The sequence below is a fragment of the Sinocyclocheilus anshuiensis genome, unplaced genomic scaffold, assembly GCF_001515605.1.
Source record: "Sinocyclocheilus anshuiensis isolate Anshui unplaced genomic scaffold, SAMN03320099.WGS_v1.1 scaffold735, whole genome shotgun sequence".
Classification (NCBI taxonomy): Eukaryota; Metazoa; Chordata; class Actinopteri; order Cypriniformes; family Cyprinidae; genus Sinocyclocheilus; species Sinocyclocheilus anshuiensis.
The window spans coordinates 816,195-831,735 of NW_015548245.1; the positions used below are offsets into that span (position 1 = coordinate 816,195).

The 15,541-nt window shown below is 37.4% G+C and overlaps 1 protein-coding gene across 2 annotated transcripts in view; it reads right to left on the reverse strand.

Moving 5' to 3' along the window:
• Positions 1–965: 965 nt before the first annotated feature.
• LOC107655217 (RGM domain family member B-like) overlaps positions 966–15,541 on the reverse strand; it is a 35,851-nt gene continuing 21,275 nt past the window's right edge. Inside the window, exons 1-5 of one of the 2 annotated variants that reach the window (XM_016442650.1) lie at positions 13,141–13,203; positions 7,695–7,732; positions 6,865–7,013; positions 4,627–5,138; positions 966–1,825 (exon numbers count right to left, since the gene is read on the reverse strand). In XM_016442650.1, the coding sequence (XP_016298136.1) occupies positions 1,139–1,825; positions 4,627–5,138; positions 6,865–7,013; positions 7,695–7,732; positions 13,141–13,191 (1,437 nt within the window). In that variant the 5' untranslated portion in view covers positions 13,192–13,203 and the 3' untranslated portion in view covers positions 966–1,138. Of the gene's footprint in view, positions 1,826–4,626; positions 5,139–6,864; positions 7,014–7,694; positions 7,733–13,140; positions 13,204–15,541 lie in introns of those variants that run through there. The other variant, XM_016442651.1, reaches the window with a different exon arrangement.

The window sequence follows — 15,541 nt, forward strand, 5'->3', positions numbered from 1 at the left end:
AGTCTCTCAACTCTCGCATTAGTCTGCTGCCATTTTCTTCAAGTAATTTCACCTTAAATTCTTTTTTCATATCAAGTTATTTATTTATATGGTAGTAGCGGTGTAATAAGCAAGGCGCTAATCACCTTGTCAGGTAAATTTTGCTGTAACAAATGGCTGACTGTACACCATCACTTACATAACTGCAGCTCAAAAGACATTCTGGTATTAGTCCACTAAGTTCCTACAAGACAGTGTCACTTTATCGCTGGTATAATGAAATAGAGAAAAAAAGAAAAAAATGGCGAGTTACTCGAACTTGCAACTCTATAGCACCCTCTCTGAAGAGAAAAGCGTCAGAAGTCGGGAAAAAAGTACTCGAGATAGTCACAACTCGTTTTTTTTAATATGAAAAACATCAGATTACACAATACAGCAAATATTAGTTGTTTTATACAAACTAAAAAATATCTAACTAGAGGAAACTGCTTCAAAGCATCACATTTAAAACATTAACATCTATACACAAGTGAATGTACACATATAAAACACATATATACACTCTTTCAATATATTATTATATAAAGAATTTGTTTTGTTTTCTCCTTAATAAGCAGAGCAGCTTGAAGAAGTCTTTTTCTACCATGACTGTAGCTTAGTGTGTAGATGTATGGACCCAGAACCAAAAATATATGGATAGGTAGCATTTCATGTAGTTGTTGGATCCGGTGTAGATAATATATTTTCTTATATGCGAGTAGAAAGTTTGAAGTGCACCTAAACTTGTGTGATTCAGAAAGATGTGAGGACATCCTATGTGTTTTTATGATAATTTCATCCAATAATGTCACATCTGTATCAACAGTTTCCATTCTTTAATCGGTGATAACCTTGAAGATATGCCGATTAACTGCCTTCATCTTTTCCAGATTCGTGCGATTGTCGATTTCTCATTCGGAAAGCCTGGAGTGTTCTGCCGTTATCCGTTTTTTTAGAGTAAAACACTGCATTTTTCAATGGAAATGAGTCCGTTTGGATCCGTCTCTCACTTGCAGACAGTTTGAAGTCAGTTTGATTGTTTTTCCAGGAGGGTTTCATGGTTGAAAAACTGTTTAGCTGGTGGGTATTCATCCTCAAGCTGGCGTCTAGACCAGCTCCTTCAGTTCAACAGCAGCATAAGAACCAGAGCTGTGAAAACAGAAGGTATAACTATTGTTCCTCTACTATAAGTGTGTGGAGTCCTGGGTGAACTTTGTTTCAGAGTGCTTGGCGGAAGTGCCTTAAGGTCCTCCAGGGCTCCATATGCAGCCATGGAGAACTCCGGATCTCCTGTCGTGAGAAGATCGAACACGCACGACTGGAAATAAACGTCCTCCACCTGCAGCATCTCTCGACACTTTGCGGTCGCACGTTCCAACATGTCCACATGTGGTGAGAGGCCTGGCTGCAGCTCGCCGCCGTCGTCCTCCCCGTACCAACCGCCTAGTCGCGGCGGACGCAGGCTCTGCTGCCGGTTGAGCACGTGGGCCTTGATGACCTCACTGCGCGGGCAGCCGTGCAGACACAGCTGCAGGCCCCCATTCTCCTCTGCTAAGTCCTCAGGCATGCGGATGGCAAACGTCAGGTAGCGACCGACTTGTCGCACGATGATGGACGTGCCTAGGTAGCGAGCGTGGATCTTCACTTGCCGTATACCTAGACCTCCACTACCCTCCACGATCCACAGGCTCTCTCCTTTCCCACCGCTGCGTGTGCCGTCCTGGAACGCTGACGGCAGGTCCTCGGTGGTGGCCTGGTACACCTTCTGCTCGGTGCAGTCATGGTAGGACTTGAAGATGACGGTTATCTACAGGGAAGATCAAATGGGAAATGGTGAGTAATAGCTCACACTGAAAATCAATACATGAAATTGCTTTCAATTGACTAGAGGATTGTTTCAACTGTTTTTGTGCAGCCTGATTTTTGCTTCAAAAACTCTATGTTGGAACGTGTCCTAACCACCAGGTCAGTGGTGTTTTAGTATTATTTATATACTATTATAATATTTAATTTTCTGAATTAGCTTTTAGTTTTTGCTTTTATTTTAATTTTAGTTATTTTGTTATGTGCTTTTGTCATGAGTTTTTTGTAATATTTCTATTTAGCTTTATTTTAATTTCAGTTTTAGTACTTAAACTTATTTCAGTTGGCTGGCAAGGTGAAATTTACAATTTTCAATTTAGTTTTGTATCTAATGTTTACATTTTATTTCAGTTTTATTTAAATTAACAAAAACTATTTTTTTTTGTCAACAACAACAACAACAACACAGAAGCAGAAATAAATCAACAAGAGAAAGACAAATGCATTCTAACCAGCAGCGACCTCACTGGTCCAAAATCCTGCACCACATTATTACATTTCGCAATATTAACATATTAAACATCAAAATGTAATGATTGGATGTGATTGCCTCACACTGTGCAGCTTTTTACCTATCAGTGGTGGACAGACAAAAAATATTTTTTATTTCTTAATTATTATTATTCCTGTTATTATTTCTGCTCTGTCTGCCAAATATATAATCTAAATATGATGAGGAAAATAATGTAATGTGGATAAGAAAATAATTAAAAACATTTGTTAATTAAAATAATGCTGAAATTTAAACAAAAAATTTGATGAACTCAAAAAGAAGAAATGTTGGCAAATAACTGAAATAAGTTTAAGTTAAATCAATAAAATTACTAAATGGGAATAAATAAAACAGAACTAAAACCAAAATAAAATTAAAAAAAACCTAAATACAATAGTAATATTTTTCAAACTAATTAAAAAACTGACAAAAGCATATAGCAAAATTTCTAAAACTTTAATAAGATGAAAACTGAAGATATAAAAATAACAGCAAATTCAAAGTATGAATAAAAACTATAATAAAAATAATTAACAGATGTCACCACATGATGGCAGTAGAGGACCAGAGAAAAACCAGAATGGACAACTTGCGATCTGCCAGTATCTAGGTAATCTAAAACCAAACTCAATGACTAATCAATGGAACATCCAATGGCACATTTTTATCAAACTCTGATCAAGTCATGGAGCTGTAAACCATCAACTGTCAGTAAAATCAGGTCATATTCTACATGATTAATCCAAGCACGGACACTATATTTAAAGCTAAAGATATAGCACTGATGCAATGTTTTGTGTCAATTTAGAAACATACCATGAGCTCATCTTGGGCCAAATGATAAATTAATTAGAAATCCTTAAGGATCTTTAAACAATTATTCTCAAGCACTTTTCATGTTAAAGTCAGTGGCCTCCTGAAAGTTTATTAAAATGGCGAGTTTTATGTCCTCTGGTATTATATTACTTTCCCTCCTTTGAAAAAAATGCACAGACATTGTCATCCCATGTTACAGTCATACTTCATGTATGTTAACCTTCCAGAAACTAACTGTCCATAACTATAGTCTGAAGAATTTATTTTCCATTCCTTCTTTTGTGTCTCCCCCACTCTTTGTGAAACAGCTGGGGGATTCTATTATAGTCTTTTGGTCCTGCATTGTTGCCACGGCTCAACAGTCTAAATCCACATCCCTTAATAGAAGAGAAAAAAATGTCCCCCTAATGACATCATTGTTTGGGCTGACTGTCTGTCTCTCTCAAGCTTTTGGTTTGAATGGTTTCTTTGGACCATGCAAGAACATAAAACACGGCCCCTTTTTCCCCAAAATCCTTAGTTTCAGTTACAATTATATGGTAATCTATTTTAATATTATACGATATAAATTAATATACTTTGCCAAACAGTTTTATATAGTATCAAAGGAAAAGTTCACCCAAACATGTCCTCATGTCATCCAAACCTATGTGACTTTCATTCTTCTGCAAAGAACAAATGAATATATTTTAAAGATTTTTTTGTCCATACAATGAAAGTTAATGGGGTCCAAAACCAACTTTCTTCTGTGAAACATACAAGATGATATATTTTTTTTAAATGTCTGCGTTTTTGTCTTTACAAAGTCATGGGATTCAAATGTTGGCTTTGGACACTACTGCCTCATTGTATGGACATAAAAGTTGAAAAATTCTTCAAAATATCTTCATTTGTGCTCTGCAGAAAAAAAAAAAGTGTAAGTCACATAGAATACAACATGTGGGTGAGTAAAAGATTGCTTTTCACATTTTCAACACTTGCACTAGGGCTGCACAATAAATCGCATGCGATATTTAACGTGCATCTTGTCAGAAAGCCGGTTCTTTAATCAGCGGTAAATCTCCATCACCTGCGGGCTTTCACATTGAGCAGCATTAACTACACAGAGCCGTTGTTCACTGATGAGCTGCGCAAAAAATCGCGCGAATATGAACGTGGTTTGGCGCAGCTCGTCAGCGAACAACGGCTCTGTGTAGTTAATGCTGCTCAATGTGAAAGCCCGCAGGTGATGGAGATTTACCGAACCGGCTTTACTGATAAGATGCACGTTAAATATCGCATGCGATTTATCGTGCAGCCCTAACTTGCACTGATGACAAGGCTTCAAAACAACCACCCACCAGTATCATGGTTACTCTGCTTTACTAAAGGGACCAACACAGTATGGAACAGGTCACACTTACACTAAGTTAACACATGCAATTTGTACAACTAACCTTATTGGTTGCTGTAGCACTGGAGCCTTCAACCACTGGTACATTTGTGACTTGAACCGAAAGGTATCGGTTGTGGATGAGTGGCCAGGCCCCTTCAACCCTACATGTTTGGAACTCATCCCGAAAAGTCCGCAAGTGAGGATCACCGAATAATCCACAATGTCCGTACTTTTTCTGTTGGGCCGCCGGGCCCAAGGCGAGCACCCTGCTTTCATAGTTGCAGACGTCCACCACTGGCGGCTTGGAAGTGCTGGGTGCTTTGGCCGACGACGTTGGGCCATCACTGGAGCAGTTGTGCTGTGCAAAGAGCTCTTTAATTCGGAATACAGCGGAGTGGTACACTAAGTCCCCTCTACATCCATGAGCTGTGCGACGCGTACACAACGAGTAGGCCCTCAGAGCGATGCAGTAGTCCACATCTGGAAGCACCTCTTCTTGCAAGCCACCGGAGGGTGAGAATGAGGCCACGTACTCTGCATTACAGCGCTGAATTCGACATTTTTGGCAGCATACTGTTGAGAATCAAGAAGAATTAGGCATTAATGAGATGCATTTAAAACTGTGAGAGAATCACTATTTGATGGTTGGTTGGTGATGGAGATGTTCATAATTAAAGTTCTTAGCCTTAAATGGTTTTTAGCTACTAAACCTGTTTAACAGCTACCCAACTGCTGTATTTTGTCATTCTGACACATTCATTGGTTGCACTCGAGTCAGCATGGCATCTGAAAAGATAACTACAAGCTGCTGATTGCTATTCCAAACCATGAAAACATTCCTTGTCTGGATTCTTTTTAGTTCAGTTGTTTTATGGATATGGTCTAACAAAAGTGTGAAAATAGTAACTGCTTCATTGGATCTGATGATTTTTAACGGTTTTGAACACAGGCCCAACAATAACAAATGTGACGCAATTTGGCAAGCATAAGTAAAAATATGAAAAACTCCCACTGCCAGGACATGGTAATCGTATTCTACAGGGTTTCCACAAATTCTGGCCAATGAATTTCCATGACTTCAGAGTAGTGTACGAGTAATGACTAAAAATATTGCACAATAGCATGGAAGCAGCGGCGTTCACAGGTAAATTAAGTTATTTAATACTTTGTTGATAATAATAATAATATGGGATTAATATGTACTTTTTTAGAATAACATACTATTTTTCATAAACTATTCTACATTACAACTCTGTGGAAATGAATGCAACATCTCTGTGATAAGACGTAGTTTTTGACTAAGCCTAATAGACATATTTGTGAGACACAGATGTATTGCTCATGGTAAAAACATGGTAAAAAAAAAATAGTGGTCTGCCAGTATGCAATTAGTGATATGTTATGAAAAACGTTAATAGTTCAGATCAGCTGGAGTATTTAGTTTCACCTTTCTCACAATGTATGGGTATTTAGTGAATTTGTGGGTTATCATACGGAATTATAAACAATACCTACACTGTTTAAAACAAGAGGAGTTTAAAAATGGATTTATACTCGTTTAGCAGTGTAATGTTATTTAACTTTATATATAACTACTTTTAAATATTAATTACAAAATTAAAACATTCATTATGTACTGTTATAGGATAATGGTTTAATTAACATAAAAAATATCAATCTGTAGTAAAAACATTTTCAATCTTATTCAGAGCACGCAGCAAAGTGTTTGCTAACTTTTTAACTATACAAAATCGATTTTTAGTTCACACAAATGATTATTTGTTACTTTTTAAGTCCCACTTTCTTCAGTCACGGGCTTTCGAAGTAAGTTAAACAGCTTCAAACAGCGACGCAGCGAGAAGCTAGTCAGGTTAGAGAAAGTTTTGCCAAACTAATAAAATATCTTACTAAACTAAGCAATACGCTTAAATTACGCCAAATAGGGAGTATTAACTTCAAACATCATTTCAGAAGGTAAATATAATATTTGGTTATCACTACAATCTTTTAAAGGAATATTCTGGGTTTAAATCTTTTCGCCAAAACGGTGCTAATTTGTTAGCGAGTTAGCAGCACAACTCTGGCCTACTGAAGAACTAAACACGTATTAAATGGACAGTACATTAATGTGGGCGATGGGCAGTTGCATTAAGTGGTACGTTTAAAGTTTGAAAATACGTTTTAGAGATTTTGATTGAACAACAACTCTCCAAACGACAGGGTAAAGTTTTCCCAGCAGTTCTCTCTCCGGGATGGGTGCATGCACACAAGAGCGATAAATACGAGCAAAACGATTTACCTGGTCGGAGTAACAGGCACATAGAAACCACTAAAAGGCAAATCCAGTTCCAAAGCTGCTGCTTAGCCGGGTTGAGAGTGCCGCTTCTCCCCATGCCAATCCATTCAGTTTGATTGCAGTTCTCCAACTGCTGCTCATCGGCGTTAGGGCTGCGAGAAATCACACAACTTTTTCATTCCCTTCCCCAGCCACTGTCATTCAAAGGAAAAGTGCTGAAAAGCATCGCATGGGAGGAGCTTCTATTCGCCAGCCCTTTCCATGAATGCTGACAAGTGCTCAGTCACGTCTTTACATTATATTATGCAGTGCACAATGTTGCACATAAAGAATAAACGATTCTGTCTATGAAGGAATGAACATGCAACTTTTTAGGTTGCATGAATGCCGTTTTGTTCATTTTTCATTAGTCTTTTGTCGTTTCTAGTCGTTTAAAACTCGTTTTCTGCGTGAATTCATACTACTTCTTCATTTTAATTGTAGAAAAGGCATTTTTGACAGACACATGAAGTGTTAAATTGAACGTGCCAAAACAAACATGGGAACAAACTGTTATAAATTGCATCTCTTTGGGCATCTGAAAGTCTACAAAGCTTATTCTAATGGATGTAATAAGCAGAGGGAAACTAAAGAAATGAAAATAGTTCAGCCTTGCCTGGAGGGTTTGATTTTATGATGGCCTTCAAGATGCTAATCCTACGTGCTCTAGTCTAATATCATGGTTTGTTGAACTACTTTGAGCTGGTTGATGGTTTGATCATGTTTGCAGTAAAGTGCTTTGAAATATGAGGTTGTAACCTGTGGTTATGGGAAAAGAACAAGATATTGCTTACCATTCTAAATGATTTTGTGGATCCATGGAGACTGTAACCTTGGAGTAAACACAAAATGTACGCATTGATTTATATACATAATATTTGTATATATACACACACACACACACACCGGTGTCTTAAAACATGTTTGTTACTTATTTAATATATATAATAAAAGACACTGATATTATATCATTACTATTAATATATAGATGTATGATCATATTGTGTCCTTGTATCATCACACATTGGTTGATCACTTCACTTAAAACTACATTTCATTCTCCCGCACAATAATATGTGCATTAATGTAGTCAATGCTAATAGTAATTACCTAAATACTACTACTGGGAAGCTGGCTGCCCCCATAAAGTCATTGCTGTCTCAGGTCTATAGTGGTATTGATACTACAGAGGCATCATTCAGAATTTGGCCACTGAAGCAAATACCTCATTCACTCAGGTGGATGGATCAGTGAGCCCCTTACAAGCACCTCATGCCAGTAGACGACTTGACCAGGCTGATGGGCGGAGAAAGGGTTCTTTCTTTCCCCCACATTTGTGGGCATATTACATTGCATGACCCAGCGAATATACATATTCCTCTGGTCGAAACAAGAAGGGAGCGAGTCAATTACAGAGATGAATCAGGTAAAAAAAATAAAAAATAAATAAAGAAAAATGAGAAAGGAATGGAAACGAAGGGATAAGCCAGTACATTTCTCCTGACACTGACTCACTTGTTCTTATACAATAGTGGAATGAGGTCAGTCTGGTAAAATTAGCCATCCGCTTCATGGCAGGACTGAATGCCAGGCCAGTGAGAGGGGACGGAGAGTCTCCATTTGAGAAACAAGAGAAATAAAGAGACTACATTTTTTTGACAGAGAAGAGAAGAGAAGAGAAGAGAAGAGGGTCATTTGCTAAAAGCCCAGAACTCCTACTCAGCGTATAAGTTAACAAAAAGTCGTGAAAAACCTGAACTGAATAGTGGAAACAATGATTGTTTTCAGACAGGTTTCCTGAAGACTCCCCTCATCTGTCATTGTTTGAAGAAACAGCTTGATGACACCTCAATCTCATGCCATTTGTTGAGCTGCTGTTGCTGTTGTCAAGCTGGTCGGGATGTTCAAACAATGTGTATGTAATGCCACAGAATGTTTTCACTCTTCTGGGAAATGAACTTAGAAACTTTCAGTTGTCTCTGCATATTAAGTTGGGATAGGAGAAGGTTTTTAACAATGAAAACAACTACACACTTCAGCTTTAGGAAAACAATCGCCTGAAGTGTTATTCATGCTATAAATTCAAAGGTGGACGCAAGAGTGAGAGACAAGAGAAGCAGGGAAGTGACTAAAGGAGAGTAGGAGAGGGAAGAAAAAAAGGAAAAGGAATTGGGTTTCCACTGACTGTATGTCTGGGCAGCTCCATATGGTCCTCATTAAGGTGCTCACTCTGTGGGAGCAGCTCCACACCGCGCTGCTTGTTTTTGTTATTAGGCCCATCACATTTCGGTATGGAGGGCACGGGAATATTGGGCCACTGACAGGTCTTGCCCAGTGGTTCTCAACCAGTGCTGTTATTGTTAACAAAAACTATTAAAAACAGTTTTTGCTAATTTAAATAAAAATAAAATATAAATGTTAGATGAAAAATCTTAAACTTAACAAAAATGAAAAATGTTGCCTTGTCAGCTAACTGAAATAAAATAAGTTGAAGTGCTAAAACTGAACTAAAAATATAGCTAAACATAAATAAAAAACTAATAAAAATGACAAAAGCATATAACAAAATAAAACTTAAAATGAAAACGAAAAACTTCACATTTGTAAAATAAAAACGATTTCAAAATATTAAATACTATACAAATATCACTACTTTTGCTTCTTTACACAGACTGAACACTGGGCATTAGTATTGTAATACATAATATTATAATTTATAATAATATTCATTGAACTTTGTTTTATCATGTTGTTGGTATATTATTTTAAAAATACATCAAATGGTTTGATTGGACTTGAAGCCCCCTCCTTGAAATATTAATAATAATACAATCTGTTGCATTTTATATTTATGTTTGCATGTTTGTTTGTTTTTTTGTCCAGATCAGTTCAGTGAACCACCAGTTGAGAAGCCCTAGTCTAGCCATCCACAGCAGTTAAGTAAAGTGTCCTTAAGTTCAACTGTGAGAAATGAGGACTTAAAATGTGTTTACCTACACTGCCGAACTAAAATTAAACTTTTCTTAGTAGTGCATTTGAGGCATAGATGAGAGATTTGCTTCACTGGTGACAGAGACTCAGAGCAGTTACCATAGATAACAGGAACAGAAGTGTGTGCCTGTAAGAGGCTGCCACTGATACCATCTCTGCTCAAGGATCCCACTTAACTGCCTTGATTGATGCCCAACTGAACTCTAGGGGGTACGAAAAGAGAATGTCTTTGTGGGCCCTAAGTGGATTGCTTTCTCTCTGAGAGCTGTCAGGTAATAATTTGTAATGATTGCACTTGAGGTACATTTAATTGCATTGGAAAAAGTAGTTGCATTTGGAAAGCGTTTCTGTGAACTGACATTGTTGGACTTGATAGATTTGATAGACTGAAAATATTAAGCATTTACGCCTAATTTTAGGTGCTAGCGTCTGCTTCCTTCAGGTAATTTGTTTGCAAACACAAAATCCTTTTTTTCCTCACTGCTCCTCAGAGCTATTTCCTTCTACTCAAGAGATGCTGTTGACATAGTGTCAAGCTCAGTACTTTTTAAAAAGATAAACACACAAGTAACCTTAGATTCAGGGTCATGGGGTCTTCTCAGTTTGGTGAAGAAAGATAGTGGAAGTAAACAAAGGCATAATGAGGAGAAGCCTTAGATCTCCTGTCTAAGAAAGGCTAAGCTTAAGCAAAGGCAATCTATGGGATCAACGCTGAGCTGCTGCCATCCATACCTGACAATAGGTGAATCCAAGAGACTTTGTTGTTGAACTTAAGGTTTCCGATTAACAGGAACATATACAGAGTAAAACATTTCAAAGTGACTCCGCTCAAGATGTTTTATCTAACCCAAACAAGTTTTGGTGTAAGTTTAAGCAACTTACTAGTAGGTGTGGTCTGATATGTGTCCTATTTGTAGACAGTCTTTGATGGTATAGGATGTAAGGTCTCTCAAATTTAAAGAAAATATATTGCAGAACCATTTTTGTCCATACAATGAAAGTCAGTGAGGTCCAAAATGTCATCGGACCCCACTGACTGTCATTGTATGGAGCTTAAGTTTACTTCAATCAATTTTCCAATGTTTTCTAACACAATTTAAGAGTTTCAAAGTTTTTTTTTACAGTGAGTGTTTACATGCACTAATTTTCATCAATCTGAATGATTTCAGATTCTGAAAGTTCTGTTTATATGAACCCTAAACAAACAAATTCACATCATCCGAGCCCAGTCACCGAATTCAGAACTGGAGAAAGCCACTGCTATAATGTCACTGGAGCTACAGTTTTGCCATGATGACAACCCTAAAAGGAAAGCTGACAAATGTGTCAAATGAGCTGCTTGTTTTGTGCAAAGTTTTTTTTTAATCTGATTGAGAAAATAGTTGAATTCAAGCATTTACATGCTTAGTTTTTTCATATTGATCGGATTACTTCAGGTCTATCCTATTGAAATTTAACTTGGATTCAGGTGCTTGCATAAAGGATTATCAATCCAGTTACTAACGGATTATTTGGGTGCGTGTAAACATAGAGAGTGTATTCTCATAATGTACTGTATAACGTTTGTTACCATGGTCAAGTAGTATGCTGACTGATATAACAGCTAAAAGCAGTAACAATTCTAAAAATGTCCACCTATTTGATGCATTTGGAATTGCGAAAATGACTCTGAAAAAGAGATGCATATTGTCTTTTCAAACATTTTTGCTGAAGTACACAGCACAATAACTGATGTGAGAAGGGAAGAATGCGAGAGAGAAGCAATGAAAACTCCCAAAGTTCTCCCGCTCTCTCTCTCCCTCCCACAACAACACCTGCTCAGGCTCTCGTTTCAAACCTCTCAGCTGTGGGAGCATTCTGTGACCAAATAAATCTGTGGAATCCAACGTGACTCCCACTCCCAGACCTCCAAGTCCAGCCAGTCCGAGCTCAAGCCATGGGAACACAATACATTCAGTGGAGTGCAACAAAGCCCACATCACACTGAGATTACTAGTAATCTTTTGAGAATTTTGACCTCTACCGATGATTTTTCAATTGCCTGAAATGCAGTTTTACACCCTGACCAGCATCATCTCATTGGAAGGCAGCTGTGTCCCTCCTCCATTCACGATGTTTGAAAATGGACAAACTGCTCTTCTGTGACCTATAACTGTAGACTTGTAGCCTTTGATGTTGCAAAATGAATTTTTGTAGTTCACCCAAAAATAACATTGCCATCATTTACTTGTCGTCTTGTTATTTCAAAAACTGTATGCCCTTATTTTTTCAAACTTCAAAAAGTGGTACAACTCTATATTCCAATTCTTCTGTGGTTATATGACAGGTTTGCGTAAGAATCAGTTTAAGTAGTTATTCACTGATAATTGTCTCCTCCATTGAGCTGTTAACTGTTGCAACCAAATAGCAATTAAATTAGGTGAATTCAAGAACTGAATCAGTCTGATTTGTGAACAAATAATTTAGACCAGTTTTGTAAACTGATTCATTGAAAAAGTTGGACACAAAAGAACATATAGTTCACAAATCTGACATTGCTGCTCTCATGAATATATACGATTTTTAGTAAAAATGTCAATATGTTCTACGAATTATCGTATGACTTCAGAAAACCTTTAATATATTACACACGTCATATACTTGTGATACATTGATGATGCTTTTTGATGTTTTGAAGCTTGACAGCTTTAGTCCTCATTTCATTATATTGAAAAGAGCGACCATGTAAGATAATAACAGAATTGTAATTTGGGGGTTAAAATACTCCTATAACATGATATAACTCTAAATGTTTATTGAAGATTTGTACATTAATTGTGAAAATATAAAAAAAGAAAATTGAATATATATATATATATATATATATATTAGTATTTTACAAATGTCTTCTTCTTTTTATTTTTTTATATCCGCTTATAATTTCACATTACTGATCATAAATCAGTAAGGTTATGACTCTTAGATCACAGGAAACAACATAAACTCTAACTGCCTAAACTCTAAAAAGCAAAGAAACTTAGTGTCTGACTATGGCATCTTTCAGATTCTTCTACAAGCAATCAAAAATAACATTACATTCAAAAATGCATAATAGAGACATTTGAGGCTTAAAACCAGCAGGCAAACCAGCTTTACTGTAGTACTTTTAACAACCGAGGGTTCACTTTAAGGGTCAGTAAGTATCAAATGACATGAGTAATGGCATTGCTAGGCCCAAAGCGAATGGCAGAAAGATGAAATGGAACTTACCTCTGATTTTTGTGACTGATGGGCATGTGGCATGGATGTGTAAAAGACCATTTCACTGAGAGAAGTCTGTTAACCCCGTTCCCTAGCTGTCTCTACCAGACAACTGTGTCCAGCTTTGCCTGACAAAGGGAGATAGCTGTGAATTAAAGCACATGACAACAGCTGTCTTTTTAAAGATTCGGCACTTTGATTAGGGTTGGTTTGTAGTTAAGCAATGTTCGCTAATTCCTACATATCGGAGAAGGGCGGGTAGGAAAAAAAAAATCCTGAACACATTATAGCATGCACACACACATACACAATTATACACATTCAAAGGATTTGACAACATATGTCATCTTTGGCCAGCGTCCCATATTCTACAATGGTCATTCACACAGTGCGGTCTGTAGTAAGGCCAGAGTCTTACAGCAAATGCATAGCGGCTCCAAGAACTATTTGACATTTTAGTCACAACTTAAAATGATTGTCATTTCATTAGATATCCACCCAAGTGGGATCTGCAATCAAATAATTACTTTTTTTTTCAGAACTATAAAACATACATACACACACATTATTTATATTATATATTATTTAATAAAAAATAATTTGCTTGATGTTTTGTTTTATATATATATATATATATATATATATACAAGGTTTTAACTTTGTCCAGATTCTTTTTTGTTTCCGTAAAAAAAATTTTTTGCACAAGCAGCTGTTCAAACAGACAGCTGCTCAGGCCCTTCATTCAAATGGAAGTGATTACAAATCAAGCCAGTGTTGTCTTTGAGTTGATCCATTGCTATTTCAACAAGTAATCCTTGGTCTCATGCACATGTTCCTGAGCACAAAAACAGACTCAAGCGCTCTTATCCATTGACAAATCCAATGACCAAATTTGATGCATGTTATAGCGACAATGCATTACATTTATACGGACCAAAGGGGCCTAAACAGCAGCATCATGGCACCATTGGATTTGAGATGCTGTTGGACGGAGAAGCTTCTAGGAGCCATGTAATCTCTCACTCGCAACACATTTTTTCCGTATCTCTCTGTATGAGAAGAATCCATCCAACCAAAGCCTCTGTGGCGACAGAAAGCACTCCATGCCAATCTCCACGCGGGCATGCCTACGTGCAATAACAGAAAAAACTTACACGTAAAGCGTAACACATGCACATACATCAGCACAAACATATGCATTCGCACACATGCACATCCAACGTGCCCCCAGCTGTTCCTTGCTCTCACTGCATGCAGCAGGTGTAGGGTGGACCTTGAGGGACAGGATGGGAGTGGGCACGGCTTTTTCAGAGAACAGAATTGCTATTGTTACAGCTATGCGCTCCGTCCCACGATGTGACTGTAAATTTGTATCATGTTCTTTCTGCTTTGTGTAATGCTAGGGCACAGCTGCAGAGCAAAGCGTTCATAACAATTCTAGTTCATGCCTTATATGTCTCTTCTGGCTTGCAAACCCCCCCCTGGGACCCGTCCAGCAGTTTTGAGCTTCATGTCTTTTTGGCACTTGTTGAATTCTGCGCTTTTAAGTTTATTAAAGGAGAATGATTCAAGCCCCCCAACATGGTTTCCAAAGTTTATCAGTTGCATTTTACAACAGTATGATCATTCTATAGTGGGTTCCACAGATATGGCCTCCCATTAAATGGAAAGTAATCAAAAACATACTCTTTATGTACTATCTACACTGTAAAAAAAATTTTCGTAAAATTTACGGTAAAAAAACCGGCAGCTGTGGTTGCCGAATTTTACCGTAAAAAAATAAAGTAGCAACGTTTTAGGTTTTACGGTTTTAACTTAAATTTACAGTTAAATACCGTAATTTCGTTAACTGATATAATGTTAATATACCAACCTTATTGAAGTACTGAAATCTGTTTTGTACCTTTGTAATACACTGATAACCACCCAATGCATGTGGGAATGAGAAAGTCACATGATGAACCAAAGCCCATCACAAGCAGCTTTTAAATAATAACATATATAGAAGGTGCACAGTGTCATTCACACAAACACTAAACACCATCATGGTAACACACATGAAACTGAAATAATGCAATAAACAAAAAAACTGTCCTAAATGCTCAGGCAACAAAGCAAGGGCCAAAGGCATTAATGTCTAACTTACGTCTCAAGCTGTGTGTAGAAGAAACACAAATGCATGTTAACAAATACACAAAGGGACAGTACAAACTGAAACAGATGTGATAGGATCCGAGACGGCTGGGAAAACGGACCCCGCAGCACCTGTTAATATTTAAAAACAATGGAAGTGCAAAAATGAAGGAAAACAGAGCAGCGGTGACATCATCATTTTTCAAACGGGCTCAGTCGGGAGGGGGTTTTTGGTGGGGTCCGTTAGGGGGTCAGCTGGTTCCAGGGAAGGAAACTG